Here is a 22,096-nt window from a genome sequence, read left to right as displayed (position 1 = left end):
CGTTCATTGCTTTGTAGACGCAAGAGGAGGGCTTAGACAACGGTGGGCGGTAACAGTGATGGTACTTCGTGACGCTATGGCGTCGGGAATGCCGAAGGATTTCTGCAGATAAGGGCAATAAAGTTTGAGTGGAATGGCGGGCAGAGGGCAGTGTTGTGCAGCAAGTAGCGCATGCGCAGAGCGGATGATATCCGAGCCCCCTGCGCGGGGTGGGTGCGCTTCGAGCAGCTGGGCGCGCGGTCCGGCGTGGAGCGAGCAGCGCGCAGGGTGAAGGACCGCGAACTATGGCGGCCGGGCCGCGTGGCCTAGGTCGAGCATTTCGGCAACCGCAGTCGCCCGGTCAGTACCCCCGCCTGCGCCACGCGGCGACTGCCGCCGCGGTCGGCGCGCCTCAATCATCTAATATCACACTCCACCTCACTCCTGCTTCATAGCGACACAACTGTGTAGTGGAAGCAGAAGCTACAGTGCAGTAACGAAACTGTCTTCCGACCAGTCAGACGCGTAATTTGTTCTGTGTACTATGTCAAGGTCAGTTTAAGGTCGCGGGGACCCTGTAACAGTGATGAACTGCGGGGCCCCTATCTTTTCTTGCTTCTATATATTTGTAGAGAAGATACATACAAAAATTTACTTCAATACTGTAACCAAAACAGACTTCATGCAAGCTGATTTTCACAACATTATGCAAGAAACGTAAATAGCCCTTCGCTCCCTGTATTTTACCCCTGCCACCTTCAGAATTTGACAGAGTTGTAGCCTACCCCCGATGTTATTCAATCTGTATATTGAGCAAGCAGTAAAGGAAACAAATGAAAAATTCGGAGTAGGGATTAAAATCCACACAGAAGAAATAAAAACTTTGAGGTTCGCCGATGACATTGTAATTCTGTCAGAGACAGCGAAGGACCTGGAGGAGCAACTGAACGGAATGGACAGTGTCTTGGAAGGAGGATATAAGATGAACATCAACCAAAGCAAAACGAGGATAGTGGAATGTAGTCGAATTAAGTAGCCGGCCGTGGTGGTCTCGCGGTTCTAGGCGCGCAGTCCGGATCCGCGCGACTGCTACGGTCGCAGGTTCGAATCCTGCCTCGGGCATGGATGTGTGTGATGTCCTTAGGTTAGTTAGGTTTAAGTAGTTCTAAGTTCTAGGGGACTGATGACCACAGTAGTTAAGTCCCATAGTGCTCAGAGCCATTTGAACCACTTTTTCTTTTTTTCGAATTAAGTCGGGTGTTACTGACGGAATTAGATTAGGAAATGAGAGGCTTAAAGTAACAAAGGAGTTTCGCTATTTGGGGATCAAAATAATTGATGATGGTCGAAGTAGAGAGGATATAAAATGTAGATTGGCAATGGCAAAGAAAGCGTTTCTGAAGAAGAGAAATTTGTTAACATCGAGTATAGATTTAAGTGTCACGAAGTCGTTTCTGAAAGTATTTGTATGGAGTGTGGCCATGTATGGAAGTAAACGTGGGCGAGAAGTAGTTTGGACAAGAAGAGAATAGAAGTTTTCGAAATGTGGTGCTAGAGAAGAATGCTTAAGATTAGGTGGGTAGATCACATAACTAATGAGGATGTAATGAATAGAATTAGGGAGAAGAGAAATTTGTGGCACACCTTGACTAGAGGAAGGGATCGGTTGGTAGGGCATATTCTGAGTCATCAAGGGATCACAAAAAAATTGTTCAAATGGCTCTGAGCACTATGAGACTTAACATCTATGGTCATCAGTCCCCTAGAACTTAGAACTACTTAAACCTAACCTAACGACATCACACAACACCCAGCCATCACGAGGCAGAGAAAATCCCTGACCCCGCCGGGAATCGAACCCGGGAACCCGGGCGTGGGAAGCGAGAACGCTACCGCACGACCACGAGCGGTGGAGTCAAGGGATCACAAATTTAGTATTGGAGGGGAGCGTGGAGGGTAAAACTCATAGGGGGAGGCCAAGCGCTGAATACACTAAGCAGATACAGAAGGATGTAGGTTGCAGTAGGTACTGGGAGATGAAGAAGCTTGTACAGGATAGAGTAGCATGGAGAGCTGCATCAAACCAGTCTCAGGACTGAAGACCACAATAACAACATCTAAGAAACGAAAGAACGATCTTTCTTAGAAGACTGAATAAAGGCAAACCGGCATTTATACTTGTAGATTTAGAAAAAGGTATTTCACCTGGTAAATCATGATATCCTCCTAGATAAACTGAGGTTTTACAGTACTGAAGGTACAGTAAGCCAGAGGATAATGTTATATCTAACCAAAGAAAGCACAAAGTTTTACTTAACTGTTCAGCCATTGTAATCAGGAGAGATGCTTTTGACTGGACAGGAATCGCTTATGGGATGCCACAAAGTTTAATCTTACGTCCAGTATTGTTGTTCACATATGTAACGAGCATCCACCTAAAACAAAACAAGTAGAATTAATTATTTTGCAGATAACACTGTATGGCAATCAATCAAATAAACGTACTGCAACAGAAGAAATGGTAAATATTATTCTTAAAAGTATTATTGAGTAAAGGAAAGTATAGCGTGAGTGGCTGGGAGACGCCAAATGGCAGGTTAACCAGCTTAATTGGAAAGGTTTCTCCTACCCATCAGCCCGACAGGCGCCTTTCCTTCGCGAAGTGTAGGTGAGTGTAATGGATGTGCGTGGGATGTAGTGTCATGCTCGTGCTGGGGATGATGAGAGAAGGGAGAGGGTGAAACCCAGTGTCAGCACGTAGACTACTCCGCTCGAAGAGTACCAAGAGGTCCGCCAAGCTTAAAGTCTCCATCCGAAGGACGGATAACCATCAACAGTATCACATGTGTCATGAGTCACTGGGAGACACTGGAATTTGATCCAGGGGATCGGTACAAAGACTGGTGAGTAGGGACTTCATGCCACCACCCCTCCTGTTTCCTCCGCCAAAAGCAAAATATGAACAGTATGTGGTGAACCCGGATGGTCACCCATCTAAGTAGCAGCCAGTCCTCAGATGTTTTCAGTGATGTTCTTCAACTGTGAAACCAGGTTGGCTGGTACTCAGAGAGCGCACAGGATAAGGTTATGATTGTGGATGGGGTCGTAAACAGTTACTGTGAGTTGCACAATCAAACACACAACTTAATTTTTGTAAGAACCCTCATTTTTACATTGCTTTAAAAGATCACTACTAAACAATACGCCTGAAGGCTTAGTTAAAGAACTTGAGATGCTTTCTGGGCTGAAGGCCCAAAACCACACCAAAAACAAGAATGGCTAAAGGCCTGGCTTAGAAATCAAAAGCAAATAAAAATACAAAGTAAAATTTTCTTTTCTTTAAAAAAACATGCAATTGAAAACAATTAGCTGCTGAATGCCTACACTACACGTCTGAAGGACAACTACAATTAGAATACATCAATAAACAATTTTTCCAACTAAGAAATTTCCTTCCATCCAACCAACGGCACAACGATGGAAAATATCGGCGGGGCATGGGAATACGAAGAGCACTACGTTTTCAGAAATTTGCGTTTAGAAACAACCAAGGGAAAAATAACCACTTTAAGCAAAATATCAACCAAACTACTTAAAGGTTAAGAAACTTCCTGGAAGATTAAAACTGTGTGCCGGACCGAGACTCGAAATCGGGACCTTTGTCTTTCGCGGGCAAGTGCTCTACCAACTGAGCTACCCAAGCACGACTCACGCCCCGTCCTCAGAGCTTTACTTCTCCCAGTACCTCGTCTCCTACCTTCTACACTTTACAGAAGCTCTCCTGCGAACCATGCACAACTAGCACTCCTGAAAGAAAGGATATTGTGGAGAAATGGCTCAGCCACAGCTTGGGGGATGTTTCCAGAATGAGTTGTGCATGGTTCGCAGGAGAGCTTCTGTAAAGTTTGGAAGGTAGGAGACAGGGTACTGGCAGAAGTAAAGCTATGAGGAGGGGGCGTGAGTCGTGCTTGGGTAGTTCATGGTAGAGCACTTGCCCGCGAAAGGCAAAGGTCCCAAGTTCGAGTCTCGGTCTGGCACACAGTTTTAATCTGCCAGGAAGTTTCATATCAGCGCACACTCCACTGCAGAGTGAAAATCTCATTCTGGAAACATCTCCCAGGCTGTGGTTAAGCCATGTCTCCGCAGTATCCTTTCTTTCAGGAGTGCTAGTTGTGCATGGTTCACAGGAGAGCTTCTGTAAAGTTTGGCAGGTAGGAGACGAAGTACTGGCAGAAGAAAAACTATGAGGACGGGGCATGAGTCGTGCTTGGGTAGCTCAGTTGGTAAAGCACTTGCCAGCGAAAGGCAAAGGTCCCGAGTTCGATTCTCGGCCCGGCACACAGTTTTAATCTGCCATGAAGTTTCATATCAGCGCACACTGCGCTGCAGAGTGAAAATCTCATACTTAAAAGGTTGTCGAACTACACTCCGTGCCAGAGAGCATCAACACGACGAGGAAAGGCAAGCTGCCAGAAATGTACATATCGACCAGGGTGGGTAACTGGGGCGTTAACGGCCACAGGGCAGAAAATACCGCTGATAAGTAACAGTCAATTTAATAATTAATCACAATATAGGAAGATGGCTGCAAGATTCCGCCGACCCCAACACATCATACATTGCTGCAAGCCCAAACGACCCAGGGAGCAAAAACTCACAAATGAAAGAAGGGATGTCACAGTAGTTGAGGCTTCATAGCGGGTTAACTGATCACTGAATTTCAGCATCCGGGTTCGGTGGGCAACGAACTTCGTCGCTCTCGCAGCTAGCGCCTCACGATCCGACAGCGCATGCACGCCGCCAGCGGTCGCGGCCTGGCCCCGCGCCGTGGAGAGTTCCTCGCTGCTCCGTCCCAACCAACTGACCACCACACACACCACTACCAACACCCGAAAATACTAGCGATCACACCAAAGATAGTACAACAGTACTAGTATCGATAAGCGCTACTGCCGCCAAGCCAGAAACTTCTTTACACCGGCAAGTAAGGAAGAAACAAGACGCCACTCGATATGACAAAATGCCAAAGAACAAGCGGCACGAACGCGAGCTGCACACGGCTCAAACTAGATTCCCTCTCTTTCCTTTTATTAAGTATGTGCAACTTACTAATTCCTGAAGATCTGAATGTACTGTACCAATGACAATTGGTGAGGAAACGAGAACTGGGGTGTAGACTATAAAAATTTTGGGCGTTCCTATGGCTGAGAATTTTAACTGAAAAGGAAGACATCGAAATAAGTGTCCAAGGAATAGAAAAGCAACTGGAATCACTTAACAGAGGAAAGTCCACTGGACCTGACGGGATACCAATTCGATTCTACACAAAGTACGCGAAAGAACTTGCCCCCCTTCTAACAGCCCTGTACCGCAAGTCTCTAGACGAACGGAAGGTTCCAAATGATTGGAAAAGAGCACAGGTAGTCCCAGTCTTCAAGAAGGGTCGTCGAGCAGATGCGCAGAACTATAGACCTATATCTCTGACGTCGATCTGTTGTAGTATTTTAGAACATGTTTTTTGCTCGAGTATCATGACGTTTTTGGAAACCCGGAATCTAATCTGTAGGAATGAGCATGGATTCCAGAAACAGCGATCGTGTGAGACCCAACTCGCTTTATTTGTTCATGAGACCCACAAAATATTAGATACAGGCTCCCAGGTAGATGCTATTTTCCTTGACTTCCGGAAGGCGTTCGATACAGTTCCGCACTGTCGCCTGATAAACAAAGTAAGAGCCTACGGAATATCAGACCAGCTGTGTGGCTGGATTGAAGAGATTTTAGCAAACAGAACACAGCATGTTGTCAATGGAGACACTTCTACAGACGTTAAAGTAACCTCTGGCGTGACACAGGGGAGTGTTATGAGACCATTGCTTTTCACAATATATATAAATGACCTAGTAGATAGTGTCGGAAGGTCACGGCGGCTTTCCGCGGATGACAGTGCAGTATACAGAGAAGTTGCAGCATTAGAAAATTGTAGCGAAATGCAGGAAGATCTGCAGCGGATACGCACTTGGTGCAGGGAGCGGCAACTGACCCTTAACATAGACAAATGTAATGTATTGCGAATATACAGAAAGAAGGATCCCTTATTGTATGATTATATGATAGCGGAACAAACACTGGTAGCAGTTACTTCTGTTAAATATCTGGGAGTATGCGTGCGGAACGATTTGAAGTGGAATGATCGTATAAAAAAAATGTTGGTAAGGCGGGTAACAGGTTGAGATTCATTGGGAGAGTCCTTAGATAATGTAGTCCATCAACAAAGTAGGTGGCTTACAAAACACTCGTTCGACCTATACTTGAGTATTGCTCATCAGTGTGGGATCCGTACCAGATCGAGTTGACGGAAGAGATAGAGAAGATCCAAAGAAGAACGGCGCGTTTCGTCACAGGGTTATTTGGTAACCGTGATAGCGTTACGGAGATGTTTAGCAAACTCAAGTGGGAGACTCTGCAAGAGAGGCGCTCTGCATTGCGGTGTAGCTTGCTGTCCAGGTTTCAAAAGGATGAGGTATCGAATATATTGCTTCCCCCTACTTATACCTCCCGAGGAGATCACGAATGTAAAATTAGAGAGATTCGAGCGCGCAAGGAGGCTTTCAGACAGTCGTTCTTCCCGCGAAACATACGCGACTGGAACAGAAAAGGGAGGTAATGACAGTGGTACGTAAAGTGCCCTCCGCCACGCACCGTTGGGTGGCTTTCGGAGTATAAATGTAGAAATGTAGATGTAGACACATTTTGAACTCTTAAAACAACACAGATCAGCTTCAATAACACGGAAGAGAAACATGCACACTGGTCATCTCAAACGAAAATGACGCTAAGGTCCATGCCTACAACACGCAGCGTCTCACCTTGGCCTTTGTTTGTGGTCATGCCAGAACATAAAGTGGTCAGGAACAGTGCACACTGAAGGAAAATGATAAGGAACAAGCGGGACTTTGGCTATAAAATCTCTCTCACCTGCGACACTCCAGTCAATATTTCAGTTTCTGTGATGTTACGTTGAAGTGACGGTGATTTAATGCCTCTGTGAGTGAAGAGTTCTGAGGAACGAGATAATTCATGATGCTCTCGATCTGAGATATGTTGCGCCTTGCTTTTGAAAGGAGTTTCCAAAAAGTGAGTTAAAGCCTGACGTTCACGATCTGCAGCAAGTCTCACCTCACGATCTTCATTGGATTCTTGCGACTCCGTAGTCGTCAGTCTTTTAGCTGGTGCCTTCAGAAAGACTCAACTGTTTTGGAAAATTTGCAAACTTGTGGTAAGGTCTTATGGGACCAAACTGCTGAGGTCATCGGTCCCTAAGCCTACAAAATACTTAATCTAACTTAAACTAACTTACGCTAAGGACAAGACACACATCCATGCCCTAGGGAGGACTCGAACCTCCGACGTGGGGAGCCGCACGGACCGTGACAAGACGCCTGAGACCGAGCGGCTACCCCGCGTGGCTCAACTGTTTTCTAGGCATTTTTATTCACAAACAAAATGAAATCAAAATGTAATGAGTAGACACGTAAATCACACAGAACACTCAATAAATTCGTTTTTCTAGCAAAGAATATAAATAAAATCTATGGAAAGAAGCAAAGCAATGACCTTAACTCTTTAATACACAAAGCGTAATCAGTAAAGCTATACAACCCAGTCAAGTAAATTCATGTCCGAAGGAACATAGGATCTTACTCCTTTAACAACACAGGCACCGTAATATTGTATTTACCTGGCAGTACCAGGCTGCGACTTTCAATCAAAATGTCTTCTCCCTCTGTGGAAATTACATAGATCGTACGAGTCCAGGTGGTGACGCATGAACGAGGTCACGTGGAAGTTTGGGTCTGCCCGTGCGTCGTGCACGGATAGCCAAAGTTGTTAAGGCGACCATTCACATAAAATGCTAAATCTGGGTTCCAGGCCCCGTCCGGCATATATTTTCATCAGCATTCCATTATACAGCTGATGGTTGTCAGTATTCACATCTGAGAATACATGTCATCTATAAAGCGTATCTTAGAGACACGTTAACTGACAGACTATTTCAGGAGACTGCAGTCAACGCCATTAATGACCACAAGACCCTCAACAATGGCATACCTCAGTCCTCAGTCCTATATCTGCTACTGTTTAGCTTGTATATTGCAAATTTACAAGTTACTCAGTCCGCGAAATTTGGTTATGCTGATCACTACGTGACAGCAAGACAGTACAAACAAATGGATGCCACGGAAAATATATTAACAGAAGACCTAAGTACAATGCGAGGATACTTTCGTAAATGGGGGACTTTAACCGAAACCAAATGAACCTGAATCCACTTGCTTTCATCTGATCAACCGACAATTGGACATATTTTTCGAGGATAATCACCTTTCCCATAACAAAATCCTCGGTAGCTTCTGATTGTACTTGACAGATCGCTGTCACTTAAACAGAAATAAATACTGCAGCTAAAATACGGTCAGGAAAGAATATTCTTCGAAAATTACGTGGTACAATATGCGGTTCTGCAGCTTAGACCTTACGATCATCTTCACTTGGCCTTTCTATTCAGTGGCAGAATACTGCAGCCCTGTATGGATAAAAAATATCCAGCCAAAGCTGCTCTACACGGAACTAAATCAAACACTACGGATCGTTACTGGCACATCAAGTCCACTCCAATGCTCTGGCTACCTGCCCCGAACTGCATTCCACCGCCGAACCTGTGGAGAAAGGTTCATCTTCTGAAGGAACAAGTAGCAGCTGCCAATACCCGCTACGCCAATCAAGAGGCTCCGCTCTAGAAATCCCCCACTAAGATCAGCTAGCAAGCTGGTGAACCGTGACTGCAGTCTCGAAGAAGCTTGGGCGTAACACTCCACCATAGCTCCATAGCTTTTCCAGTCTAACAACAAATCATGGGAACTTGATTTGCCCTGGAGTGCATGAAGTACACTCAACAGAGTCGAGGCCAACTGCGGGAGACGCAGTGACTTACTGTAAAGATGGGGGGAAAGACTACCGCTGTGACCTGCACCTGTTCCTCTCCCTGACACACTGTCAGGCACATTGTTGAACATTGCCGTCAAAGTCCGTTCCCTGGAAACCCGTGGGACTACTTGGACACTAATGCACAGGTGATAAATTGTATAAATAATGTGTCTATAAATGTATAAATTATTTACATATTTTATTTGCATTTATAAAGTGATGAGTACTTGCCGTACAGTTAATAATAATTATTATTATCATAAAGAGAAACATCATTTTCCAGTACTTATTTACTGTGATCCCATTACTGCACTGAATTTTTACAGAACCCAGATTGTATGTAATACTCGCATGATTTGACATTGTTAGTATCATATACACTATGTGATCAAAAGTATCCGCACACTCCCAAAAACATAAGTTTTTCATATCAGGTGCAATGTGCTGTCACCTACTGCCAGGTACTCCATATCAGCGACCTCAGTAGTCATTAGGCATAGTGAGAGAGCAGAATGGGGCGGTCCGAGGAACTCATGGACTTCGAAAGTGATCAGGTGATTGGGTGTCACTTGTGTCATACGTCTGTGTCCGAGATTTCAACACTCCTACACATCCCTAGGTCCACTGTTTCCGATGTGATAGTTAAGTGGAAACGTGAAAGGACACGTAAAACGTAAAAGCGTACAGGCTGACCTCGTCTGTTGACTGACAGAGACCACCGACAGTTGAAGAGGGTCGTAATGTGTAACAGGCAGACATCTATCCAGACCATCACACAGGAATTCCAAACGGCATCAGGATCCACTGTAAGTACTATGACAGTTAGGCGGGAGGTGAGAAAACTTGGATTTCATGGTCGAGCGGCTGCTCATAAGCCACACATCACGCCGGTAAATGCCAAACGACGCCTCGGCAGGTGTAAGGACAGTAAACATTGGATGACTGAACAGTGGGAAAACGTTGTGTGGAGTGACGAATGACGGTACACAATGTGGCGATCCGATGGCACGATGTGGGTATGACGAATGTCCGGTGAACGACATCTGCCTGCGTGTGCAGAGCCAACAGTAAAATTCGGAGGCGTTGATGTTGTGGTGTGGTGGTGTTTTTCATGGAGGGGGCTTGTACCCCTTGTTGTTTTGCGTGGCACTGCCACAGCACAGGCCAGTATCGATGTTTTAAACACCTTCTTGCTTCCCACTGTTGAAGAGCAATTCGGGTATGGCGATTGCATCTTTCAAAACGATCGAGCAGAAGTTCATATTGCACGGCCTGTGGCGGAGTGGTTACACGACAATAACATCCCTGTAATGGACTGGCCTGCACACAGTCCTATAGAACACCTTTGGGATGTTTTGGAACGCCGACTTCTTGCCAGGTCTCACCGCCCGACATCGATACCTCTCCTCAGTGCAGCACTCTGTGAAGAACGGTCTGCCATTCCCCAAGAAACCTTCCAGCACCTGATTGAACGTATGCCTGCGAGAGTGGAAGCTGTCATCAAGGCAAAGTCGTTTTCAGGCAGGTGTCCGGATACTTTTGATCACATCAGTTGGTTCTACTAAGAAATTCACCAATGTAGTAGGAAGAATTGGCCGCCAATAAATCGTTATACTTCTGTTACACTGTACTTTATTAGTAGTTAAACCTTTCATGCCTGCTGGTAAGTTACTGAACGTATGTGTTACTGAATAATGGATACCCTTCTGGATTAAAGAAGTGACTCTGTGAAGATTATTCTTGTTTTTAGAATTGATTCCAGGAATTGAGCTGTTGGTTTGAAAAAGGGATGTATTTTTAATGACAACGTACATTAATGAATATATCGTGAAGCACTAGTTAATATCTGTGTTTCCCTGAACAGGTCTCTGCACGATGCTCTTCAGATCGTACCACAAATAATTCTTGCAACACGTTTTCCGACTTAGCTTCACTTGATGAGTCATCCTAAAAAATAATCCAGTAGTACATTATGGAATGAAAGTAAGTATAGTACACCAGCTTTTTATTTCTGTATGAACTATGTCTGACATCATTCACGTTACAAGTAAGTTTTGTTTAAACGCTTCAGCAGTTCTGTGGAATGCTCCTCCCGGTAAAATTTATTATCAAGCTGTAATGCCAAGAATTGAACGCTTATTTTATCTGCTTACTGTCATATTTTAGGCGTTACTGGTAGGAAAGGTACTATAAGCTCTAATCTGCATATACTACATAAAGTTTAGTGATAAAGAATTTCATGTCCATACTTAATTTGCTTGTTTTTTCAATGTTTGTATCACGTGAAAACAAAACAAACTTTGCGTCTGGTAGTGTTACAGGTGAAAGGTCATTGAAATACACTAGAATAAGTAAGGGTTATAAGATGGAATCTGGTGGGAAGCCACGTGCAGTTAGCTCCCAACGGATGATTTCTGATAGCTTAGTACACATCTGTTCCCTATTGATACCCTTTGTTTCTTGTCAGAGATACAAGATTTGAATCATTGTGCAGCATTTTCTGTAACACCGTAATATTCTAATTTATTTAAAAGACTGCTGTGATTTATATAGTCAGATGACTTTGACAGATCACAAAGTATGACAGTTGCCCGCAATTTATTGTAAAATGAGATAATTACATTCTCACTGTACTGTAGACAGCCTTCTCAATTGGGAATCCTCTAGGGGTGACAGCATATTATTTGCTGTCATAGTTTTAAGAAGCGAACTGTATAAAAAGGTTTCTAAAATTTTTGAGGAGGCTGGCAAGAGTGAAATCAGCCGGAAAGTCGAAATATTTTCAAACAAAGGCTTAACTTGAGCATATTTCAATCACTCACGAACTGTTCCACTTATAAATCACTGGTGACACAAGTAGCATAATATGTTAATAAGATATGAAGTACACTCTTTGTTTAACTTTGATGATCTTTTATTGTAACCACTAGATTTTTTTTAATTTTAAAGATTTTATGATGTACATTACTAGCACGTGTAGTGAGGGAAGATTCATATTGCTGAACATATTTGTAATCATTGATCTGTGATTTACTCTTACTGCTGTCTACTCCTCTTCATGTCTGGCTTTACCAGTCTCCTCCTTCAACATAACCCATGTTGCTTTGTTATCTTATGTGATTATCTTTTTCTCATAATGGATTTGCTTTGATGTCACTATTACTATGTTTAATATTTTGCAGTATGTCTTCAAATGACCGGTAACATCAACATCAAAGCTATTTCTGACTGATCAATACAGTTTCCATTACATTTTACAGGATACCTTTATTTCTTGAGTAACCCACGACTTCTTTCTAGACTTTGGTCTCATCTGGGTTAGTTTTGGGGAAAAACAGTGTTCAAATAAGGTAAGGACGTTGTTAATAAAAGTGCTGTAGTTTTCACCCATGCCATCCACATACATCAATCCAGTTCATTTCTTTGAGGAGTACTCGACTCTGTGTAAATTTAATTACTTAATGGTGTCTTAACACATCTTCCACTAATCTGTTCCTTTTTCTAGTAACTATATTTTCATGGGCATCTTTCATCGGTTTATTTTTCTTTCTTTTAAGAGATCTTATTTCACACCGTATCTCACGTATCTCACCAATTGCTTTCAAACATCCTTCGGTATTTCAGATGCTTCCAAATTGTTCTTTACGTTTTGCCTCAGTGCATTACCGATCTACAGTTCTACGGACTTTTTTCTCAATTCCCGGCCAATGTTTAATACCAGTAAATTCATGTTCTTGGAGAAGGGTGCTCCTCCGGTGTCAATATGATCCCAAAGTTCTGCTGGTGGTGAAATTGGATACTCTCATGTCCCAGATGTCAGATTTCTTCCACTTCTTCAAATTTATTTTTATATTTACTGAGTCGTTCTTTCTTTCTCTTGCAGCTTCTGCTGACATTTCGTTTATCTCCAGTTTTATGCTAAATAGACGGAAAATCTACCCCCATGAACCATGGACCTTGCCGTTGGTGGGGAGGCTAGCGTACCTAGCCGATACAGATGGCCGTACCGTAGATGCAACCACAACGGAGGGGTATCTGTTGAGAGGCCACACAAACGTGTGGTTCCTGAAGAGGGGCAGCAGCCTTTTCAGTAGTTGCAGGGGCAACAGTCTGGATGATTGACTGATCTGGACTTGCAACAGTAACCAAAACGGCCTTGCTGTGCTGGTACTGCGAACGGCTGAAAGCAAGGGGAAACTACAGCCGTAATTTTTCCCGAGTGCATGTAGCATTACTGTATGGTAAAATGACGATGGCGTCCTCTTGGGTAAAATATACCAGAGGTAAAATAGTTCCCCATTCGGATTTCCGGGCGGGGACTACTCAAGAGGACGTCATTATCAGGAGAAAGAAAACTGGCGTTCTACGGATCGGAGCGTCGAATGTCAGATCCCTTAATCGGGCAGGTAGGTTAGAAAATTTAAAAAGGGAAATGGATAGGTTGAAGTTAGATATAGTGGGAATTAGTGAAGTTCGTTGGCAGGAGGAACAAGACGTTTGGTCAGGTGAATACAGGGTTATAAATACAAAATCAAATAGGGGTATTGCAGAAGAAGGTTTAATAATGAATAAAAAAAATAGGAGTGCGAGTAAGCTGCTACCAACAGCATAGTGAACGCATTATTTTGGCCACGATAGACACGAAGCCCATGCCAGCTACTGTAGTACAAGTTTATATGCCAACTAGCTCTGCAGATGATGAAGAAATTGATTAAATGTGTGATGAGATAAAAAAAAATTATTCAGATAGTGAAGGGAGACGAAAATTTAATAGTCATGGGTGACTGGAATTCGAGAGTAGGAAAAGGGAGAATATGGATTGGGGGGGGGGGGGGGGAGAAATTTTGCACAGAGCTTAACTTAATCATAGCTAACACTTGGTTCAAGAATCATAAAAGAAGGTTGTATACATGGGAGAATCCTGGAGATACTACAAGGTATCAGATAGATTATATAATGGTAAGACAGAGATTTAGGAACGAGGTTTTAAATTGTAAGACATTTCCAGGGGCAGATGTGGACTCTGACCACAATCTATTGCTTATGAACTGTAGATTAAAACTGAAGAAACTGCAAAAAGCTGGGAATCTAAAGAGATGGGACCTGGATAAACTAAAAGAACCAGAGGTTGTACAGAGTTTCAGGGAGAGCATAAGGGAGCAATTAACAGGAATGGGAGAAAGAAGTACAGTAGAAGAAGAATGGGTAGCTCTGAGGGATGAAGTAGTGAAGGCAGCAGAGGATCAAGTAGGTAAAAAGACGAGGGCTAGTAGAAACCCTTAGGTAACAGAAGAAATATTAATTTTAATTGATGAAACGAGAAAAAATAAAAACGCAGTAAATGAAGCAGGCAAAAGGGAATACAAACGTCTCAAAAATGAGATCGACAGCAAGTGCAAAATGGCTAAGCAGGGATGGCTAGAGCACAAATGTAAGGATGTAGAGGCTTATCTGACTAAGGGTAAGGTAGATACTGCCTACAGGAAAAGTAAAGAGACCTTTGGAGAAAAGAGAGCCCCTTGTATGAATATCAAGAGCTCAGATGGAAACCCAGTTCTAAGCAAAGAAGGGAAAGCAGAAATGTGGAAGGAGTATATAGAGGGTCTATACAAGGGCGGTGTACTTAAGGACAATATTATGGAAATGGAAGAGGATGTAGATGAAGATGAAATGGGAGATATGATACTGCGTAAAGAGTTTGACGGATCACTGAAAGACCTGAGTCAAAACAAGGCCCCGGGAGTAGACAACATTTCATTGGAACTACTGACGGCCTTGGGAGAGCCAGTCCTGACAAAACTCTACTATCTGGTGAGCAAGATGTATGAGACAGGCGAAATACCCTCAGACTTCACGAAGAATATAATAATTCCAATCCCAAAGAAAGCAGGTGTTGACAGATGTAAACATTACCGAACTATCAGTTTAATAAGTCAAAGCTGCAAAATACTAACGCGAATTCTTTACAGACGAATGGAAAAACTGGTTGAAGCCGACCTTGGCGAAGATCAGTTTGGATTCCGCAGAAATGTTGGAACACGTGAGGCAATACTGACCCTACGACTTATCTTAGACAATAGATTAAGGAAAGACAAACCTACCTTTCTAGCATTTGTAGACTTAGAGAAAGCTTTTGACAATGTTGACTGGAATACTCTCTATCAAATTCTAAAGGTGGCAGGGGTAAAATACAGGGAGTGATAGGCTATTTACAATTTATACAGAAACCAGATGGCAGTTATAAGAGTCGAGGGGCATGAAAGGGAAGCAGGGAGTGAGACAGGGTTGTAGCCTGTCCCCAATGTTATTCAATCTGTATATTGAGCAAGCAGTAAAAGAAACAAAAGAAAAATTCGGATTAGGTATTAAAATCCATGGAAAAGAAATAACAACTTTGAGGTTCGCCGATGTCATTGTAATTCTGTCAGAGACAGCAAAGGACGGAAGAGCAGTTGAACGGAATGGACAGTGTCTTGACTGGAGGATATAAGATGAACATCAACAAATGCAAAACGGGGATAATGGAATGTAGTCGAATTAACTCGGGTGATGCTGGGGGAATTAGATTAGGAATTGAGACACTTAAAGTAGTAAAGGAGTTTTGCTATTTATGGAGTAAAATAACTGATGATGGTCGAAGTAGAGAAGATATAAAATGTAGACTGGCAGTGGCAAGGAAAGCGTTTCTGAAGAAGAGAAATTTGTTAACATCGAGTATAGATTTAAGTGTCAGGAAGCCGTTTCTGAAAGTATTGTATGGAGTGAAACATGGACGATGTACAGTTTGGACAAGAAGAGAATAGAAGCTTTCGAAATGTGGTGCTACAGAAGAATGCTGAAGATTAGATGGGTAGATCACATAACTTATGAGGAGGTATTGAATAGAATTGGGGAGAAGAGGAGTTTGTGACACAACTTGACAAGAAGAAGGGATCGGATGGTAGGACATGTTCTGAGGCATCAAGAGATCACAAATTTAGCATTGGAGGGCAGCGTGGATGGTAAAAATTGTAGAGGTAGACCAAGAGATGAATACACTAAGCAGATTCAGAAGGATGTAGGTTGCAGTAAACACTGGGAGATGAAGAAGCTTGCACAGTATAGAGTAGCATGGAGAGCTGTATCAAACCAGTCTCAGGACTGAAGACAACAACAACAGACGGGAAATTCCGTTTAACAATTCTTTAGCCTTTCTTCCGTTCTACTAGAAGGACTATGCCAAATTCAGATCTTCCACTGTCGCTCTGGTAATTATTCGTGTTCTAAATTTTCAGTTAATTCAGTTATTACTTCTTCGACACACAATTTAAACACTAGTGAACATAAGCAACAGTTGTGGCATACATGTTCAAACAGCTTATGGAAGTGCTGAGGGTTGGCTTCTACGACACATGACCACCCCGTGATTTTCGAGACACAATGCGACGAGACAGTGCTTTGCAAGTTCGGCAGGCGGGGCTTTATTTATAAGGTCATTTGCCAATTTGAACTCAACTGCTTCTTAATAACACAATATTTCTGTCTTACACAAGAAGCATTCCCGGCAGGATTTGTCATATTCTGCGGAAACACGGCGTGAAGTGTGTTCTTCAATCACCATCTGGGAATAAGGCACTTTTGGGCTCTGCAAAAGATATTCAGGGACAATCAGGAATACACAAGTACAAATCACCTAGGAATGAAAAACATATGGAGGTTCAGGGAAGCTAAGGCGAAATTGTTGCATAAAAAAAGTGAAGAAATCCTAAAAGAAATGACTGCCGGAAAGACTGGCACACCATATAGAAAAATCAAAACAACCTTCGGTGAAATTAGAAGCGGGAGTGGTAACATTAAGAGTGCAATGGGAATTCTATTGTTAAATGCAGTGGAGAGAGCGGATATGGGGAAAGAGTACCCTGAAGGCTTATATACGGCTGACGACTTGTCTGATGACGTGACGGAAGATGAAACTGTAAGAAGAAGTTGGGAAAGAGAGAGGAGATCCAGCATTAGAATCAGAATTTAAAAGAGTTTTGAGTTAAGATTAAATAAGGCACAAGGGACACATGCCATTCCCTCGGAATTTCTAAAATCAGTGGGCGAAGTGCAACAAAACTACTATTCACGTTGGTGTGTAGAATGTCGGAAGCTGGCAATATTATATCAGGCTTTCGGGAGAACATCATCTACATAATTCCGAAGATAGAAAGAGTCGACTACTACGAGAATTATAGCACAACCAGCTTAACAGCTCATGCATCCAACTTGCTGGCAAAATAACACACACAAGAATGGAAAAGAAAATTGAGGATCTGTTAGATGAAGACTGGTTTGGGTTTGGGAGAGGTAAAAGCACAAGAGAGGCTGTTGTGACGTTGCGGTTGATAATGGAAGCAAAACTGAAAGAAAAATCAAGATACGTTCATAGGATTTGTCTATATGAAAACAGTTTTCGACAGTGTAAAATGGTGCAAGATGTTCGAAATTCTGAGCAAGGATGGGATTAGGTATAGGGAAAGGCGGGTAATAAACAATATGTACGAGACCCAAGACAGAACAGTACCTTTGGAAGACCAAGAACGAAGTACTCGGATTAAGAAGGGTGTAAGTCAGGGATGTAGGCTTTCGCCCCTGTTGATCAGTCTATACACGGAAAGAGCAATGACGGAAACAAAAGAACAGTTCAAGAGTGGGATTAAAATTTAAGGTGAAAGGACATCAATGATAAGATACACTGATGACAATGCTATACTTAGTGACAGTGGAGAAAATTACAGGGTGTGCTGAGTGGAATGAACAGTCTAAAGGGATCACGAAGCAGATGAAGTTAAGGACTTCTACTGCCTAGGTAGCAAAACAGCCCATGATGGACGGAGCAAGAGCAGATTAGCACTGACAAAAAGGGCATTCCAGAGAAGTCTACTAATATTTAGCATAGGCCTTAATTTGAGGTAGAAATCTCTGAGTATGTGTGTTTGGAGAACGGCATTGTACAGTGGGGTGGCACCTGGACAGCGGGAAAACCGGACCAGAAGAGAAACGAAGCGTTTAACATCTGGTGCCACAACTGATTCTTGAACATTAGGTGGGCTGATAAGATAAGGAATGAGGAGGAGCTCCGCAGAATTGGCGAGGAAAGGAATATGTGGAAAACACCGAAAAGAAGGGACAGGATGACAGGACATCTGTTAAGACATCAAGGAATTGTACAAGTAGACAGACTGGAATACATCGCGCAAATAGTTGAGGACGTAGGTTGCATGTGCCATTCTGAGATGAAAAGTCTGACACAGGAGAGGAAATCGTGGCGGGTCGCATGAAACCCGTCACAATACTGATGATTCAAAGAAAAAATTGAATAAAAGAGAAAGAATAAACTTAATTTGCATTAGGGGTGTGTCTACCGCTTCACCTGGAATTTTGACACTTCGTACAAGCGTCTAATGACCAGGGCCGAGGAGGACCTGTGTACAGAACACAAGTGTCACACACGTTTACAACAGACGAGCAAATCTACTATTGCAGAACGCTGCTTTGGTACAGATCATCGAATGGAATATCCGACACAGAGATTGCGGCGTGCACTTCCAGCTATTCAGATACTGTCGTTTGGAAGCAGTTGAGATTAAAATAGCAAGTGCGCTTAGGAATATAGACAGACAGAGTTTTGCTTAAATTCTGCTTTCCACCCTGTTCCCTACTTGGTCATGCAACAAAGTGACGGAGTTAATGCTACTTGCTCACCTGTTGGTAACTAATATTCACTAGCGATAACTTCTGACTTCGGTTGCTGGATTCCCGTAAATTGTTCGAACATTTTATACGTCGGCAGAAACTTGAGAGTGTCTTACATGCTTTTAACACTAGGATTTTAAGTTCGATATTATTCACCTTATTTTGTTGATGTGAATATTGTAGACAGATCGTCAGTCATATCTTTTCATCTCAGGACAATGAATATAAAATTGTGTCGATAAAAGTTTTCTCTAGATCCACAAATGACATGAAATTATAATCTTCCTCCCATCATAAAGCGTTCAAATCAAAATTTTCTTTGACTCTTGAATCTTTCATAACGTGATATGACATTCGTTCATCCCCTCTTTAACCATTCATTCTTTTCTTATTTGTTAAATTTGCGAATGATTTATATATTTTAGAGGTCAGGTAGATCGTACAAACGACCTTATATTAGTGTACTGATGCCTTCTACGGTAATATGCGGAAGCATTTTTGGATATTTGATATTTCGTTCCTACATTACAGATCAGTCGACATCAAATCATATACGACATTTTCTCTAGTTTTGGCTCAAATGGCTCTGAGCACTGTGGGACTTAATTTCTGACGTCATCAGTCCCCTAGAGCTTAGAACTACTTAAAGCCAACTAACCTAAGGACATCACACACATCCATGCCCGAGGCAGGATTCGAACCTGCGACCGTAGCAGTCGCGCGGTTCCAGACTGTAGCGCCTAGAATCGCTCGGCCATCTATAGTTTTCCTCGGATACATTAGCTATCACTTTCATCGACCTTTGTTACATTTTTTAAAGTTCAGATCATTAAATGCTTCGTAAATATTGAATGTATCACAAACAATGAAACAGTGACTTCCGAGTTGAATTTCATAGAGTTTTGACAACTTGGAAACCACTAGCTACCGAAATATCAGTTATAATATAGAACACCCGTGACGATACATGACAAGTTTGCGCAGCTCGGAATACAAATGACCGTCAGCTGTACAAACGAATGTCGCAGCGAAAATTTATGCCGGACCGGGACTCAATCTCGCATTTCCCTCTTTACGCGAGCCGTCGCCTTAGCCGCCTTGACTATGGTGCACGACCCACGGGTCGACTCAGATTTCCAAGTCTCGTCTTTACTGCGTCACAATCTGTACCCGTACACGCGCTATCTAATTCCCTTACAGGAAAGGGCATTTTAACTGAAAATCGCTGCCCGGTATCGGCTGATAAATACAGTGTTGCAGTGCCTGCATTGTTAAGAAGAACCGTGCAATATATTCCTGCGGACATGCAATCTCGGATAGGAGAGTAGATTTTTTTTCTCGTTACAGTCCCTCCACGAAGGCTCAAAAATGTTTCCTGGCGGAGAAACGTTGCCAGGGCGATGGGGCCGCCACCCGCCCCCCCCCCCCCCCTTTCTAGTGTCTCGACGAAGAAGGTCTCGCTATATCTGCATTCGGCCAGGAGCCTGGTAACTGTACATTACTTGCTTCAGAATTCCAACAGAGGCATTTGCTGCTAAGTAAAATAAACAGAAGTTCAGTTGTGATAGTGAAACATCACAGAAACATAAATGGGTGAAGAAACAAGAAATTTCGTTCGCTCAAAGCATAAGCCACCTAATATATTTGTTACGAGCTCCAGTATGGCGAGCAGTGAGGCACTGACTAAGCGAGCTGATTGCAGAGGCTACACTGCTGACAAAAGCGGTCCGCCAAAGAAGCCCCAGTTATACAAGAATCGATGTGGCGTCTGTAGTTTGGTGTTGTGACTCGTTTTTGTCGCTGTGTTGCTCGTCTTCTTTAACCATCGCAGTCGTCATCCATCACTCCCTATTTACGCATTCAGTGGTGTAAGAGCTAACGGTTGCAATGCCATAATGTTTTGTCTAGGTATCCCTGATATTCTTCTATGATGTTATAGCTCTTGTCGATTGCTTTCCTGTTTATTTGAATTCCAGGTATTTTCGTAACATGTATTCCAAAGAACTGCTAAATGTGATATAATTTCACTTCTTCAGTTCGACTGAATTATTCAGTAACACTAAAAAAAAAACAACTAACTGAGCAAATTTAAGACAAAGATTTCAATTTTAAAGGTCGGGGACGGGGAGTTGGGGAAACTGTCGCGCCACCGCAGTTTTCCTTCTGAATCAACAAAAGTAAAATCATTTTCACCACTTCGATAACAGAAGTTCCACGCTTCAGGAACTAAGACCAAAGAAAATGCACCAAAAATATCCAAATCTTAAATTTGACAACATTTTGAGCTATTTACACCCTCACTTCCTCACAAGCGACAAGAAGATCTCTAGGTACAAAATTGTCAGTGAGAGAATCACGCCAGAATGCAGTTCACGCTCAGTAATCAATATCGAACTTGTAAAGCGGTATATAGCTTGGCACACAAGTTTTTAATGTGGACAAAAGTTGAAGAACTGGCTTTGCACTTACAATAAATAGCAGTAACGCAAAAATAGATTCTCCCAATTTTCAGACACAGATGGCGTTAAAACCAAAAGATAAGTTTTATCGTAGCAGCTGAAGTGATGAAAATAAAGTGGCTGAAAGCAAATACCGCGCGTTTCGAAACTATAAAAGACAAATAAGTAATCATCAAAGGCTTCCCGACCTACATCAAACAGAAACTCAAAAGACTGTGACGGTGAGAAATTACTACATAATATTCAAGAACCATCTAGGTGTTTTAACCTCATGGGCCTTATAGGAACACCGTGACTGTACATTAACTGTTACATTCATGCTTACAGCGTGAAGCAGGACACAAGCATTAAAATGGAACTTTTGCACGTCTGATCTGAATGTTAGAAAGCGTTAGAAAGCTATTGCAAATACTTCCTAAGAGAGTGGTCACAGTTACCTGTATCTATAGTCAGTAACTAGCCGTTCTTCGTTTTGGAGAACAAAACTAGCAGACAGAAGAAAAGTGCTAGAATCTTTCCTTCGAATGCATAAGGTCTTGTGCTCATAAACAAATTGTATAACAAGCATAAGCTGTGTTCCAACAAGTTTCGTATGGGAGTGTGAATGTCTTATTAGGTACACAATTATTTGCAAATTGACTTTTATTTTTGTTATTGTGACAAAACTGTACAAAATTCGTTAAATAAAATTTTGTGCATCAGCTGCTTTACGAAATGAACTTTCTTTGAATTATTAACAGCACCTTTGTCACTCTCCCGTATCTGCCATCGCTTATTGTCAATAACTTTGATGCATGGATATTAATACAGCTGCACTCTTCATGCTTCATCTGCACACCATACACTAAATTGGTCTGGCAATGGAGTTAGCGCAAGCTGCTACGGCAACTGCAATAAACTTTTGGTTTTCCCGTGAGAGTTACCATGTACATTACAAACATGAGCACAATATT

At 42.6% G+C, this 22,096-nt stretch overlaps 1 protein-coding gene across 1 annotated transcript in view; it reads left to right on the top strand.

The window, feature by feature from the left end:
- Nucleotides 1-284: 284 nt before the first annotated feature.
- LOC126355535 (translation initiation factor IF-2-like) overlaps nucleotides 285-22,096 on the top strand; it is a 148,402-nt gene continuing 126,590 nt past the window's right edge. Inside the window, exon 1 of the mRNA XM_050005881.1 lies at nucleotides 285-380. Coding sequence (XP_049861838.1) covers nucleotides 285-380 — 96 coding nt within the window. The remainder of the gene's footprint in view (nucleotides 381-22,096) is intronic.

This window comes from Schistocerca gregaria, chromosome 3 (assembly GCF_023897955.1).
Source record: "Schistocerca gregaria isolate iqSchGreg1 chromosome 3, iqSchGreg1.2, whole genome shotgun sequence".
NCBI lineage: Eukaryota > Metazoa > Arthropoda > Insecta > Orthoptera > Acrididae > Schistocerca > Schistocerca gregaria.
This window is presented reverse-complemented; position numbering and strand designations above follow the sequence as displayed.